The sequence below is a fragment of the Colletotrichum godetiae genome (assembly GCF_030913485.1).
Source record: "Colletotrichum godetiae strain CBS 193.32 chromosome Unknown BDP55scaffold_1, whole genome shotgun sequence".
NCBI classification, from domain to species: domain Eukaryota; kingdom Fungi; phylum Ascomycota; class Sordariomycetes; order Glomerellales; family Glomerellaceae; genus Colletotrichum; species Colletotrichum godetiae.
Genome location: NW_026851249.1, coordinates 1,794,171 through 1,808,777, shown reverse-complemented (window position 1 = coordinate 1,808,777; position 14,607 = coordinate 1,794,171). Strand labels below are relative to the sequence as shown.

Sequence of the window (14,607 nt, the reverse complement as noted above, 5' to 3'; positions counted from 1 at the left end):
AGGTCCAGGTTCCAAAGTCCCAGTTCTTCGCAGTAGCTCGACGGCCCCAAAGTTCACACCCCCTTGCTCCCAGTCAAGGTCGCGTCGCCCCAGCAGAAAAGCGAAAAGCTAACGCCTCCCCAAGCGGAGCTAACGTAACCCTCCACCCTCCACGAGTCCACCCCAATGGATATTGGAGACGCCGCCGTCGCGCGCGCCCGCCGCTGCGCGGTGCGGATATTTGGGATAAGCTTTTTGCGAGCAGAGTGCAGAAGGGGAGAAGCTTCAGGTCAGGGCCAGGGGTCCCTTTCCTGCTTGCTCGCTCGTGTCGCTCTCTTGCCCGAAGGAACGTGGTGGCTGGCGGCACGCGTTGAACTCATATTTATGGCCCATCCCGTCACCTCGGGTCAACATTAAGTGCTTCCTCTTGACTCTTGTCTTGTTCAACTTCACGTCCACTAATCCCAACGTCGTCTACTCCGTCACGTCCTATATCTTACCGATATATCAACCTAATACCGTGTAATACTCACAACAGCCACATAACGTTCACAATGAAGTTCACCCTCGCCCTTGTTGCCGCCGGCCTTGTCGTCGCCCAGGACTTCTCTGGCCAGCCCCAGTGCGCCGTACGTCACAGTCCTCTTCCACCCCTATGACCCAAAACTGACATTCCTCCCCCTCAGATTCCCTGCCTTACGGATGCCATCCCCAAGGTCGGCTGCGCCCTGACCGACACCGCCTGCCAGTGCACCAAGGAGAAGCAGGAGGCCCTTGTCCCCGTCGCCGCCTCCTGCCTGCTCGCCGCCTGTAACTCGGCCGACCTCACCAAGGCCCAGTCCGCGGCCGCTGCCGCTTGCGCCGCCTACGCTGCCACGGCCGGCTCTGCCTCGGCCACTTCCGCCGCCGCTTCCGCTTCCGCTTCCGCTGCTGCTTCCTCGGCCGCCGTCTCTGTCTCTGCCTCCGTTTCCGGGGCCGTCTCCTCTGCTCTCGCTTCCGTCAGTGCCAGCGCGAGCGCCGCTCTGTCTTCTGCCTCTGCTTCCGCCTCTGCTATCGTCACCTCTGCCCGCAACGCCACTGCCTCTGTCAGCAGCGCTACTCTGTCCGCCTCCCGCACCGCCTCTACTGCCGTCACTGGCACTGGCACCGGTGCCAGCGCCACTGCTTCTTCCACTGGCAACGCTGCTCCCCAGAGCGGCGTCGCTGTTGGTGGTCTTGCTATTGCCGCCATTGCTGGTATCGTTGCTGCTCTGTAAGGAGTCGTCACTTGACGATGGTTATGGGAGAGGTCTACCCCCTTTAAAAAGGGTAGCATGTATGGACATACTGTGTCGATGAAACTACGCCATAGGAATTGGATGTGTAGGATGATTTAAGCAACGGGCACGTCTAGACTTAATGAGGATGGGCGGAGGAACTGGGAAGAAGAAAAAGTTCATGATCATGGCCTGTTTTGTTGCTGTTGGCGCAACTGTCTAGCAAAGACACAGGGTAACATACTTTTTAATCGAAAATACCAATTATACAAGATCAACAACACCGTTGCTTCCTCGTGGCACTGCCCACTGTCACAGCCATCGTTTTCGCTCCTCCTTCCGTGTAGGTATGACTTTGAGAGGAGACAATCTAGACTTTCATGACGCAGAATGGCTGGATCCAGGATCGGATGAAATTAGGCGATGCCAATGTCACAGGCAAAAGCTTCGCTGGTGACGCCATTACTGACGTTGGGTTTACCATATCAATCGGTGGTGCTAGAACCTTGCTTGTCCAATCGGACTCGTGATCAAGCCTTGCCACATCGTCTGTTGGTGAGCTCGCCAGCACTATTTTCCGTCTGCTCAATGAAGGATTTATGTCTCGAACTCGTTTGAAGCAAGAATAACGGTGTGAGAGATGACGTAGTTTTCGGCTTGTGTTAGAACTAGGTGAATGAACTCTAAGATGGGTAGGCGCGTTGAACAGATACTAATAGTTCTGTCCGTTTTGACCCAGGCAGGTGTTTATCCCATCAACCGCTAGATGGCGTCACTACATCCGCCTCTAGTCTTTCTTCAATTTTGCTCTATTTCCCTTATATCTGCCTATAAATAATATCGAATCAGATCAGAGTTAGAGAAAGACTGGAGACGAATGTAGTGACGCCATCTGGCAATTGAAGGGATACCACTCTAGATACGCGCTCTTCACTTGCGTGAGCAAGTACGAATCTGATGTTCGAAAGGCTTTGTAGAGTGAGCGTGGTTTATGTGGTTCACTATGCTGGTATACCTACCATGAAAATTCATCAATTGCATTCGCCCACATAAGTCCCATGGTAAGTACCTCAGTTACCATCAATGGCGTCGAGGATAAGGGGCATGAGATCCGGCCGAGTGGGGTCGGCCCCGACCCATGATGAATAACCCTTCCGGCAGTATTCAGCCTGGTCTCAGCCGTGTCACGTTTTCGTTGAGACTACCCATTTGCCAGTATGGCCAGTGATCCCTTATCCTCAACGAAAGAAGGAAATATTCCGCGACCTTACACGTCTGTGATGGGGGTGGGCTCTGTATGAGCGAGTTCGCAGCGTTGCCAGGATGCAGCCCACAGCAGATCACTGTACGCTGGTCAGACTTGCCAATCATGGATGTCATAGGTCGTTCGGCCCTTTCACACGGCAAGCTGCATGCCAACATCAGCGGAACGGGGTGAACGGTGCACTGAGTAAGGGTAGGTAATCAGTGTCTCATGTGTATCTGCCCTGTCCGCATAGCTGACGCTGTAGTCCTTGAAGTGAGAACAGCTGGTGATCAACTATGAAGAAGACCGGGATCTAAACGGTCAAGACCCCCTAGTAGTCGAATAACGAGTGAGAGTGTTTCATATGTAACATTATTGTAATCCGTGGAGGTATCTAAGGCACTGAGGTAATCGAGGTAAGGTAGTTCCGAGCGCTCCGACCCTACACGCACGTTCGGTCCGTTGCGGGGCCGGTTTCGGGATCAACAAACGACCGCCGCCTGCCGCTATGGGGACAACCTACGTACCTTTCCTTATCAAGGTAAGGTCGTCAGAAGAGGAGTTATCTTGAGGCCAGGAGCCACATTTTCACATCAGATCTTCTCGATCAGTCATATTTTACCGCTCCCAGCATGCAGCCTGAACTTTGCCATGAATCATCAGGTAGGGCGGTAGTCACAGCTCCTCTGGCATTTGAACTCCTATACTCACACGTCATCAGGCTTGATCTCATATGTCAGCCTAAATGAGGACACCGCGACGGTGTTGGCTCGCTTAAGTGTTCCTCATTTTGACGTGATCCATAGCATCCGGCCCGAAGTTTCCAACTCAAGATGGAAGGAGCGCAGTTTTGCAGCGGGTGTTACTGGCAGAGTGGCTGTACAGGCGTCGGCCAAATCCGAAAGTGCGTTAGCCCATGTTAGACCAGCTCAGACCTGTAAATGAACGGCAAGTATAGAAGCTTCCAACCTCGCCTTTCTTTCACCTTGTTACCTTGTGTGGACGGCTTCTTTGACTCCCTCCTTGCTCGGGTGAGCAGTAATGCGATCAGTTTTGCAAAATTTCTCTGTTCTCTTCCATCCCTTGATAACACAATGGCAAGTGATGTGTGTCCCTTCAACATCAGTTGCGAGGGTCCGCTCAAATGGGAATCGAATAGCGATATAGCAGGGATTGGGTAAAGTCTCACGCCTGGCGGAAGTCCGGTTGTTGTGTGCCATTGGCGATCTCTGCTAGCAACCGCTTACCTTTATATATCTCTCTTCAGGTTCTTATTGGCTTCATGAGCACAGCTTACATTGTTCTCTTAATCATGCTCGTTGTAGCTATAGTACCGACTGCGTTTTTTGATTGGGCTGTGGGCGATAAGAAGGAGTACGTGAAAGGTGCTGACAACTGAACTCCTGCAATCTGCTTTTTCCACTTGAAATGCGCCATGCATCTTTACCGAAAGCTGGAAACTCGAACGCACACACCATATACTCAGACGCCCGCCTTTGTGGAAATGCTCATATCACAAGGTTCCATCCTCGTCGGGTTTCTAGCAAGGACATTCAGGCTTTCGACGCGCCTATCTGAACGATTGCACCGTAACCTTCTTATACCTTTGGCTACTGCTCTTCTTCAACACCTGCATACACTTGGAGTCTTATTGGACCCTGAAAGAAACGCAACCATCAGGGCATCAGCTAGACTAGACTTTAGCTCGGCGCGTTACGGATTAGTTCTGAGGCCCGTATTGGCAGTAGCAGTACTGGTCCGCACGCAAGCTGACTTGTCCAACTCTATGCTGGGAGAAGTAAGCCGCCTAATACATCTTCCTTCTGAACATTTAACCAACCTTGATGATGTGAGTAGGCATTTTGGCTCTGGGTCATCTTGCTCTGTGTACTTCGAAACTTGCGAGCGTCACCCTTTACGAGGGGATGAATGGATGGGAATTTGGGGACGGTTCTCAGGATACCCGATGGCAGTTTGGTCAAGTATTCACAGTAAGACTCCTTGCAGCACCTTTGACGACCTTTTTTTGGCCCATTAGTCTCAAAGCCCGACCATTTGAATTGCCAGGTTCACAACATGCGCGAAACGCCGGTTTCTGATCGCAACTTCTGCAGTGCGCACAACAATCATCGTCACTCGGACGAAGCTTCAAATTTGATGCCAACGTCATCGTTAGCAGCGAGAGAGACTGGTAGGGAGAGATGGCAACCAGACGCGGGCATCATTGGCGACGAGGGCGGCACGGATCGAGCTGGCCATCAACCCCGCATACATATAGCGTCTGCTGTCGCAGGAGGCAAGTTTTCTGGGGTTCAATGGATATTGCCTTATCTTACTTCAAGCCTTCTTGTAATTGGGATATACGTCGCTTTTCTCTTTCGATACGGATCTGACATTTTCTTTGCCTGTGTTTATATGGCAAAGACTTCAATGTCGATCCTACTTGGCTGTATCCATACTGGTCGCCTATGGATTATATGTTCAACGACGGCGGCGTCTTCTATCTGATTATGTTGAGCTATTTTGTCACAGGCCACGCTACCATCTTGTTCGGCCTGACGGTGTCAGACTGGGCAAGGCACCCGACTTGGACTCTCTTCTATCACTTACGACTCGGACTATGTTGGCTTTTTCCCGTTGTATTGCATGGCTTATACGCCTGGTTTACCTACTGGTTTGACTTAAGCTTCGGCTTGAGGATCCAGTTGGTCGTTTACGTCACGGTGGGATTCTACGGGCTCTATGTTATGGGATGTTTCTTCCTTCGCTATACATCTCGTAGACAGGGGCGCGCGGGATGTGAGTTTGGGCTGAATCTTTAAAGCGTGTGACAAAGTTGTTATCAGCCACGGAGCTGACTGTTAGAGAGCTAGTACGCTTGTAGGTAGTGATCTGCCATGCAAAGTATCTGACTTCATTGATGGTCGGCTGATTTTAGGTTTTTCAGTCGTCTTACGTAGGTATTTGGATAAACCACGCAGAAATTCAGAGCGGGGCCGTCAGTCCCAGTGGCGCACGATGTTGCTAGAGTTACGGAAGGCCGTGATGTTGAGATGAAGCTAGCTGCGAAGTAACTGAGCTCGTAGTAACTTGTAGCACCCAAGTTCCCCTTTCCCAAGACTTCTTCAGGATCTGAGCTCGATCAATGGTAGATGCTTCGCAAAGAGTAAGAGGAAGTAAGTTGATAAACGCACAGATTCTCTCGTCTCGCTAAACGCATGTAAGATTGGTGTCAGATCTAGCTGAGGCATCCTGAGGTAAGGTAAGGCAAGGAACCTTACTAAGGCAATTTTTGGTGACCACACGTTCCTCTGGTTCCAGAGCGCAAGTTTATTCGTAGACTGCCTAAATAGGCCCTCGTCAACTTCAGCCACCGCTAGCTGCAATCCCGCGATGGCGATAAACTCGGGATTCAGAGCTTGTAGAGCTTCGGAGGGACTTAAGTGTTGGTCAGGTCCCCGACGCCGAGCCCGCGGTTGCCACCCACCGCAACACCCCGCAAGTGGGGCCGAAGGCCGGAGCCCATCTTGACGTCGGCGGGTACGGTCCGTCTATTTGTTCTCTACACTCTACCACTTTAAATTGCTGGGTTGGCTTGGCTTAACATGTACGAAATGATATAACTTTTGGCTACGCTCAATCTGGCTCCAAACGGAGTGGGTGTTACGCATGCAGAACGCCGTACAGCTCACGATATACAGAGCGGCACAGGCTGGTAGTGATAGGTCAGCCTGATCTAAATCAGTTCGCTGCGACTGCCACCGCGTTAGTACAGAATGATCCTCTAGGCAATGTTACAATTCTCTGTCAGAAAATGGATGGTTTTAATTCGCGAAATGGGAAGGGAAGTTGGCCTGTGGGTGTACGATGATGCAAAGGAGCCAGTGTGCCCTACATCATCACCGTTAGGAATGCTACGTAATACTCGCCCTCAACTACCAGTGTTGCCATTTTCGAAGAGATAGAAAGAACGCGTTCCGCCCATGGTTGATCGCGATTTCGGCAATCTCAACTAAGCATCACTCTAGGCAGAAAACGACTTCACGGGAGCCAGATTCTCAGGACCAGAGAAATAAAGACGATTTACAATCACAGTCTGGGGATGTCGCAATCTGTTTGTCCAACTAAATTCAACTGCGAGTCAGCTGACGCTTGGGAGCCGAACAGCGATATAGCTGGGTTGGGGGTGAGTTTTTGAACCCATCGTGGTTGTGGGCACGCAAGCCTGCAGTGACTGAAACCGACCTTACATTAGATGATTCGCTGATAAAATCTCTTTCAGGTTCTTATTGGGTTCGTAGGGACAGGATATCTTGTCTTCGCCCTCCTCGTAGTTCACTACTTGGTAGCATACGAGCCAGAGCTTCCTCCACCGCAGCAGACACCGGATAACGAAAGAATAAGCCAAGCAGCGAGTCGGGAGCACCTGACGGGGAATCTGTCAGAGATTTCCGTTGCAGGTGTCGATACTGCCACAGATCCAATGTACTGGGAGCCAAATCCTATCGACGTGAACCTTCTGGCTTGGGTCAGATCATGGACAGCGAAGCTCTTGGGTTTTCTAGGAGCGTCACTTCCGCTCGTCGGCCAGGCCACTTCCAATCATATTAGCCGATGCTTCAGCATGGTGTGTAATGGAAAAGCTCACCCCAGTTCTCAACGATAACGAAAGTATCAACTAACTTAGTACGCCTACGGTAGTGTATTATCGCCATGTGCGATGTTCAAATAGTTACGGGCATGAGCATCCTTATAGGCGGCTTCGTTTGTTTAGATGAACGTCTATCGGCTTTACACTGGCAAATAATCACCTACCTCGCTTGGTTCTCCTGTGTCACGCATCTATCGGGTCTAACGATCTTGAGGAGATACTTCCAAACACACCCAAGGGAGAAGTCCCTCAGAGTTACTCTCATGTTTGTCTTGCTAGTGATTCTCATTGTCGCTATTGTTCCATCCGGGTTCTTCAATTGGAGATCACCAAGGGCAGACTCTTCTGCAATTCAGGCAACTGCAGCTTCAGCCAAAACGTCCGCGGCATGTTTCTATAATCTATCCTGCGCGAAAAGACTCTACCAAGATTCTCTGTGGATGAACTGTACGACATCTTGTAGTCAGTCATTCGATGCACCAGAAACTCTAGAGAGCTGTGAGCTTCGCACTAAACCTGAAACTACCGGATATTTCGACTGTCGTTGGTTGACGCAGTCTTCTGCAATGCAAGAAATGATAGTGTCGACGGTTCTACTTGTCTTCGGGTTTATATCAAGGACGATCAAGCTATCGGCTCACGTTTCGAGCACAATTAGCCGGAGATTGACCTTGCCAGTGGGCACTTTTACCCTTTACTGTTTCGCCAAATTACAAGACCTGGTAGCAGCACCTGATGCACGCGCCACGACAAGGTGGCACGCACGTACACTTCTCTTTGAAGCATGGCGAGGCTTCGTTGTGAGACCTTTGCTTGCAGTTGTCATTTTCGTGTCGGCACACATCGACCTTTTCAATTCCATGCTAGGCGAAGTAAGGCATCGTTTCTTCTTTCCTGCACTTTAACTGACCCTCGAATAGCTGAGCTGGCTGTTGGCCATTCTTCTCTGGGGAACATCGAAAGTCTTGTCACCACATTACGATGAGGAATATTACGCGAATGATCACACGGACAAGAGACAGCAAACGAAAGAAGAACACTCAACAAGGTGGGAGTTCGGCCAGGTTTTGCCAGTCTTACTCCTGGCCGCCCCCCTAGTCGCTGTGCTCGGGACGTTTGCTTCAGCTGAGAAGCCTGGCGAAACGAACCAGTCAGGAGACCGTGTCGAAGTACCAAGAACGAACTTTGGGAACATTGCCAATGGCTACGGCCGCCCTCGACAGTCCGACGGCGACACCTTGGAAATGACAACTCTGTCGACAACCGGGAGTAGATCGATTGTTGGAAGACAACATGAAGATGACGTTATTCACGATGACACCAGCTATGTGGAACCTTCAATTTCCCCATAGTCAAAACCAAAACAGTGTTCGTCGCAACCTCTTCGCACGAGACTACTACAGCGAAGCTCTGTGGATGCCGCCTTGGATCATTATTAGCTTCATGATGATTTGGGTTCACGTCTTCTTCCTCTTTTGGTTTGCGACAGATGTTTTCCTGGTTGTGGATCCATATGACTCGAATGTGGCGGGGAAGATGTCAGACTCTTTGGACTATCTCTTCGATCCTTCCTACGGCGTATTCTATCTGATAACTGCTTCCTATTCTGCCGTAGGCCACTCATTCATCCTATTAGGACTCGCAGTTGACGAATGGACAAGCGCGCCGCAAACTCCTGTGCGTCGTTTACGTCGAAGCGTGTTGTATTGGTTATGGGCACTTGGAACCAACGCTGCTTTTTCTACCTTCACCTATTTGTTTGCTGACGTGGGAAAGTACTATCAAGGGGACGCTCCGTATTGGGGAGGTTACCAGTATTTTGGAGTTATCGCTGGTGGATTATACAGTTTACATGTCTCGGCGTGCTTGATTCATTCAGCAACAAGTTGGATAATGCTGGTTGTAAAAAAAGTCCTTGAATTGGCGTCCATAGAGTAAGGGAGACGGACCTAAGACAGGTTGGCATGTGTCATGGAGCACGAAAATGTAGTTATCCCATCTTTAAGTCATATCTTATGACTAAGGTAGTAGAGTCTTCAAGCATTACCCCTCCACTCCCTCGTACGAATATCTACACGTAGAACGAGGATTTGCAGTACCATACCTAATATGCCTGAGCCATTATAGCTCAGCGTCCTGTGATATTAGTGATGGAGAGTTGGAGGATTGCAGAACTTCGGAAGGAATCAAGAGTTGATCATACCCCCGCCGCCGAGCCCGCGGTTGCCGCCCACTGCAGCACCCCACCAACGCATCCCAAAAGGACGCCAACACGGGCCATGTGAAGCCCAGATCCCGGGCAAGTGCGCTAACAGACGGGGATCAGGACCCCCAAAAAGGGACGTCTTGGCCGGCGCGCCGTCCACTGAGAGGGAAGGCGGTGGCCCGGTGGCTAGGAAAATCGGCCGGTACCGCCATGTTGGGCCGGTTGCGGTGCAGCAGTGGTGCAGCGGTGGTTGAGAGCCGGACCAGTCAGGCGAGCGGGAGCGTCACATGAAGAAGGAAACTGGCGGGTCTTCCCACCCCCGTGGCCCCCCCCTCATGGCTTGTGGCGACTGCGATAGCTCCCCACTGCTGCATCCCGACCACCACCACCTTTCCTAGGGCGAAAGTGCAGCTGAAGTTTTTTTCTCTTTCTTTTCTGCTGTTGGGTTGATACCGACTGGGATGTTGCCGCGATAAAATTCCAACCGTCTCGTCGCATTCTTCATCTTCCTTCTTCCCCTCCCTCTCTTGCGACAGCTCGAAGCAAAGTTTTGCGCCGGTACCAAATCGCCTTCATCACGCGCTGCCGACCAAGAGGCATCGGAAAACCATTCCAACACCCTCGACGGTAATCATATGTTGCGCGCCGCCTCGACCAACTTCTTCGCACACCACTTCCCGGCGCATCGTCCATGTGCCGTGCTATCGTAAGATAGACAAAACAGCGAGCGACTTGAGTCTTTGCGCTTGCTGCCAGGGGACGAGAAAGACCAGAGCAGTTAATACTACCACACCTATATACCAATAACCACACATCGCGACAACAGAACTCGACCGAGAGTTGAGATCGTTTCGCGAAGACGCTATACCGTCTGAATACACTCGTGTGCGGACCAAGGTATGTCGAACGAATCCAGCAAACAAGATGATCTCCACACATCTACGTGTGACAAAGACGGCAGACGGCTGACCTTACCCCAGATCGCTGTATGCCCAGCATCGCATCCCGCCGACTCGAGTCCATTCTGTCGCTACCGCTGCAGCTGCCGCGCCTACCCTTCACCAGGACCGCAGACACCAACGCCGACCCCGGCCACGCCTACGAACCGCTGCCCACCATGGCCGCCGACGACGACACCACCAAGAACCTCAACACCTCGCCAGTGACGACGACGCAAATCACCGCAGGCCATGACGAGTCCGAGCTCGTGGGCCAAGGGCTGCACGACATCGAGGCCCGGAAGGTGCACTGGTGGAGCTACTTCACCACCGTTGACTTCTGGATCGTCCTCATCATCGGCCAGATCCTTGCTCTGTGCATCACCTCGACAAACACCTTCACTTCCTTCCTCGCCAACAATGGAGTCTCAATCCCGGCCTTCCAAACCGTTTTCAACTACATCTTGCTGTTCCTCATCTACTTCCCCGTCACCATCTACAAGTACGGCTTCAAGAAGTGGGGCAAGATCGTCCTCCGCGATGGTTGGAAGTACTTCATCCTCTCCTTCCTCGATGTCGAAGGCAACTACTTCACCGTCCTAGCCTACCGCTACACCAACATCCTCTCAGCCCAGCTCCTCAACTTCTGGGCCATCGTCGTCGTCATCATCCTCTCCTTCTTCCTCCTCCGCGTCCGCTACAAGGTCTTCCAAATCGTCGGCATCATCGTCGCCATCGGCGGCTGCGGCGTCCTCCTGGCCAGCGACCACATCACCGGCTCCAACGGCGGACCCGGAATCGACATGGTCAAGGGCGACCTCTTCGCCCTCCTCGGCGCGACTCTGTACGGCGTCACCAACGTCGCGGAGGAGTGGTTCGTCAGCCGCCGGCCCGTCTACGAGGTGCTCTCCTTCATGGGCATGTGGGGCATGTGCATCAACGGCGTCCAGGCCGCCATCTTTGACCGCGAGTCCTTCCGCGAGGCCACCTGGAACGGCCCCGCCATCGGCTACCTCCTCGGCTACACGTTCGCGCTCTGCCTCTTCTACAGCTTGGTGCCGTTGCTCCTGCGCATGGCCAGCGCCGCGTTTTACAACATTTCGCTGCTGACGGGCAACTTTTGGGGTATCATTATCGGTGTCAACGTCTTTGGCTACTCCATTCACTGGATGTATCCCATCGCCTTCGTGCTCATCATCCTCGGCCAGGTCGCGTACTTCCTCGCGGGCAGCATGCTGGGCGATTCCAAGAAGCCGTGGCTGGGTGATAACCAGGAGAACGGCGTTGCTGGTCTCGGGACAGCCAAGTTGAAGGCCATCAACGCGGCGCGGAAGAGGCAGATGGCTGCTGCCGAGCCTCCTGCGTACGCCTGAAAGGGCCGTAATGGTCAAGACTGTACACGATTTTGTAGTTTTTTCGATCGAAGTGGGGGGAAGTATGAAGGATTCATGTTGACTTCTTCATCCGAGTACTCAGCACAGAAGAGTCGTCATCGTGGCTTACTACGCTTATCAAAGCAAGCCCCCCCATTTCCCTGGAAATCTCACCAAATCTTTCTTTCTCCCAAATATACACTAAAGTAATATCAATACACTATTGGATACCAACACTCGCTAGTTCCCGCTTAAGCTGCCGCTGCCGCGTCTCTGCCGCGTCATGACCGTGAAAACTAGTCAAACCCTGGCTCTTATTCAGGCTTTCCAAATGATAAGACTCGTCTCGACCACGGGAGGCTTGCTTGACGTCTCTTGGTCGGTAGCAAACTTCTGGAAGGACTAAGAGAGATGCAGTAGATACAGGAGAGACGCAGAGGAGGATGAACGGAGAGAGCCGCACGGCCCTAATCGACGACGTCAGGTCCGGTCTAACCGTCCTTAACCGTCTACCGACGGGGCGCGTATGGCACCGGTCGTATGGTGGCCCCAAGCAAATCATTGCGCCTCGCTTGAGAAGTTGAGACCCAGCGGCCTGGAGTCGGGTCCTTCTTCATAGATTCTATGATTCGTTATGCGTAAATGCGAGGAGCGTCAAGATGCGACAGGTCTCGAATCGGGGCAGATGGGGGGGGGGGGGGCTTTGACGCCATGGAAGGACAGGACGGCGATTGCATCTTGCGACTGTCGTCTTTCCGTTCAATTTCATTCTTCTCTCTTCCAGTTGCAAAGCATCTCTCAAAGTTACGAGGTATCATCGCGGGTGCGTCCAAGTCGTGGACTAGCAAGCCCCACGCTTCATACCTTCGATACCTTCCCTCCGGTAAGGTAAGGTATTACCTCACAGACTTACCCAGATAATTCTGCTCCAAAATAACTGCATGTTCGACACTCCGTACTCGGTATGAACAGCGCAAAAAGGAAAAAAAGGAACCCCGAGGGCAGTGCAAAAACCACAACTTTTTCCGCCCCTGCTATGCCATGTTAGAAGCACCCACCAACCCAAAGACTGCCGACGGGAGCGCACACTCGCTTCACACGCTGCACGACGTCGTTCATGACTTCATGTTAGAAGAGCAAGGATAACGTGCGGCGCAGAACTATCTGTCGTGCGCAGGCCCGCCGCCCGCAGGATGCAGTTGCGACTTGCATTGGCGTCGCACCCATCACGGCACTCAACAGAAGGAGGGAGGGAGGGAGATACGCGCACTTCCCGTCCCTCCCACTCCGTCCGCGTCCAGGTCCAGGTCCAGGTCCAGGTCCAGGTCCAGGTCCAGGGATCGAGGGTTGATTCTCTGGCGATTCTGCGAAACCGCCCCAATAGCCCCTTACCTGGGCCCCCCCCAAGAGTTCTCTTGCAGCTATCTTTACCTCAAGTGCAACATCTATGGCTTATCTACCAGTCTCTCTTCTGCATCATCAACTAATAGCAATGCCAGCAAGGGACCGTGACACAGAATCATGGAATCATACACAGTAGATAACCACGTAACCTCCCGAGAAAAAAAAAGGAAAAAAAAAAAAAGGAAAAAAAAAACCTCTCTTCGGCGCCGGCACAGACACCATCCACCCCGTTACGGATAGTCGACCTACCTAACCTCAGCTTTCATTGGTCCCGATCCCGATAGGCGTTCCTAGTCAGGGCACTCGGGGCCAAAAAGAGGGTTTCTTGGCAGTCCCGTCTACCATTTGCCAAGTCTCACCAATCTCTATGAGGAGGCCCTAGGTACACTAATTCGTATCGTAGCAGAAAAAGTTTAGAAAAATAGACAAGAGGAAGAGAGGGAAGAGAAAGCGAAAGAGACCGTTCACGTTTTTCGGACATGAATTTACAGTGTCGAATAAGTCGGGGCAACATGACTAACCGCCTTCGTCACTCGTACGTCTTGGGGTGTTTCTTGGATGTAAGCAGCGGCTACCTGCCTAGCCGCAACTCTCCCACCTTGCTCTGTCGCCGATAAGAGGAAAAGGGAAGTAGGCAATAAAAAGAGACAGGGCACTAAAAGGAAGCCCTCGGGATTGGATGCGTGGCCCAAGAAAACGGGCATACGAAGTACGCCTTTCTAGAGAACACGACTGCAAAAAGTCGCGCGCGATTGGAGGCGGCGGGACTTAGGAATTGCGTCGTCGCCCTCTTGCGCCTCTTTTGAGTCCACGTCAAGGGTCAAAAGGCAGCCGCCCGATTGGCCACGCCATTTCCCAGACCCAAGCTCTCGCCCGGCTCGAGTATTACACGTGTATCCATCCGTACGATTGTTACTTTTCGTGAGGCCTCGAGGCCATGTTCGACAACCTCGAAAAGTGTTTGTGTATCCCAAGACTCGTCGCCCGGGTTGTGCTATCCGGTCCAAATCTTACCCGCAGCCTCCCGCCGTCCTTGCTTGCTCACTTGCAGCGATCAAATCTCCTTGGCCCTTATCCCAAGCACCTCAACTCTCTGGATGATTGGCAAGTTGCTCGATAGTATCGAACCCAAAGATGGATGCCTTGCTACGCGAACTGCGCGGCCCTGTTCGCCCCCAATTAGTGGGCACAATCAAACAACCTTTTTCCTTCCTTCTTCCGCCCACGCCGTCCACGTAAAATGTCCTAATTTACCGCCTAGTCCTGCCATCCCTACGCTGGGACGCCGAGCCTCGAAGATCATTTCAGTTCCAAAAGTTTGGTTGTCTCTGAGTTTGCTGCTCTGCTGGCAATCGCCGGGCTGTCCGGACCGCCAAGACTTTCCCGCACAATTCATACGCCAGAACCTCCCCCCTGACTTCGTCTCAGAATTCTGCGTTGACCTTTGACGAGGGTTCTTAACTCTCTTCGTCCCGTCTCTGTGCTTCTTCTTTCTCCACGATTATTATGCTTCTGGCCTTGCCCAATCTTTTTGCCTCTTCTTCTGTACCGGGA

General features: G+C 52.2%; 5 protein-coding genes across 5 annotated transcripts; all 5 read left to right on the top strand.

Annotated features, from left to right (window-relative positions):
• Positions 1-533: 533 nt before the first annotated feature.
• On the top strand, positions 534-1,235 carry BDP55DRAFT_722579 (uncharacterized protein; the record flags this gene model as incomplete). The annotated part of the gene is made up of 2 exons (XM_060578628.1): positions 534-608; positions 666-1,235. 2 exons carry the CDS (start codon positions 534-536, stop codon positions 1,233-1,235), a joined length of 645 nt encoding a protein of 214 aa, XP_060437115.1.
• A 284-nt stretch (positions 1,236-1,519) lies between these two features.
• BDP55DRAFT_641323 (uncharacterized protein) lies at positions 1,520-2,369 on the top strand. The gene is made up of 2 exons (XM_060573391.1): positions 1,520-2,204; positions 2,255-2,369. Exon 1 carries the CDS (start codon positions 1,659-1,661, stop codon positions 1,851-1,853), a length of 195 nt encoding a protein of 64 aa, XP_060437114.1. The 5' UTR covers positions 1,520-1,658; the 3' UTR covers positions 1,854-2,204; positions 2,255-2,369.
• A 1,387-nt stretch (positions 2,370-3,756) lies between these two features.
• BDP55DRAFT_18258 (uncharacterized protein) lies at positions 3,757-4,794 on the top strand. The gene is made up of 2 exons (XM_060565830.1): positions 3,757-4,472; positions 4,596-4,794. The coding sequence occupies exons 1-2, from the start codon at positions 3,917-3,919 to the stop codon at positions 4,637-4,639; spliced, it is 600 nt and encodes a 199-aa protein (XP_060437113.1). The 5' UTR covers positions 3,757-3,916; the 3' UTR covers positions 4,640-4,794.
• Positions 4,795-6,583: 1,789 nt separating this feature from the next.
• BDP55DRAFT_736501 (uncharacterized protein) lies at positions 6,584-8,484 on the top strand (the record flags this gene model as incomplete). Its single annotated transcript, XM_060580357.1, has 4 exons — positions 6,584-6,667; positions 6,764-7,108; positions 7,183-8,004; positions 8,053-8,484. 4 exons carry the CDS (start codon positions 6,584-6,586, stop codon positions 8,482-8,484), a joined length of 1,683 nt encoding a protein of 560 aa, XP_060437112.1.
• A 1,493-nt stretch (positions 8,485-9,977) lies between these two features.
• Positions 9,978-11,759, top strand: BDP55DRAFT_18223 (uncharacterized protein). The gene has a single exon (XM_060565824.1). It carries the CDS (start codon positions 10,327-10,329, stop codon positions 11,647-11,649), a length of 1,323 nt encoding a protein of 440 aa, XP_060437111.1. The 5' UTR covers positions 9,978-10,326; the 3' UTR covers positions 11,650-11,759.
• The last annotated feature ends 2,848 nt before the right edge of the window (positions 11,760-14,607 follow it).

Bases quoted from the DNA above. Each gene is read 5' to 3' on its own strand.
- BDP55DRAFT_641323 (XM_060573391.1), top strand. From the start codon at position 1,659: ATGCCAATGTCACAGGCAAAAGCTTCGCTGGTGACGCCATTACTGACG.
- BDP55DRAFT_18258 (XM_060565830.1), top strand. From the start codon at position 3,917: ATGCATCTTTACCGAAAGCTGGAAACTCGAACGCACACACCATATACT. The intron at 4,473-4,595 runs GTAAGACTCCTT...CAACTTCTGCAG, and splicing joins AGTTTGGTCAAGTATTCACA to TGCGCACAACAATCATCGTC.
- BDP55DRAFT_18223 (XM_060565824.1), top strand. From the start codon at position 10,327: ATGCCCAGCATCGCATCCCGCCGACTCGAGTCCATTCTGTCGCTACCG.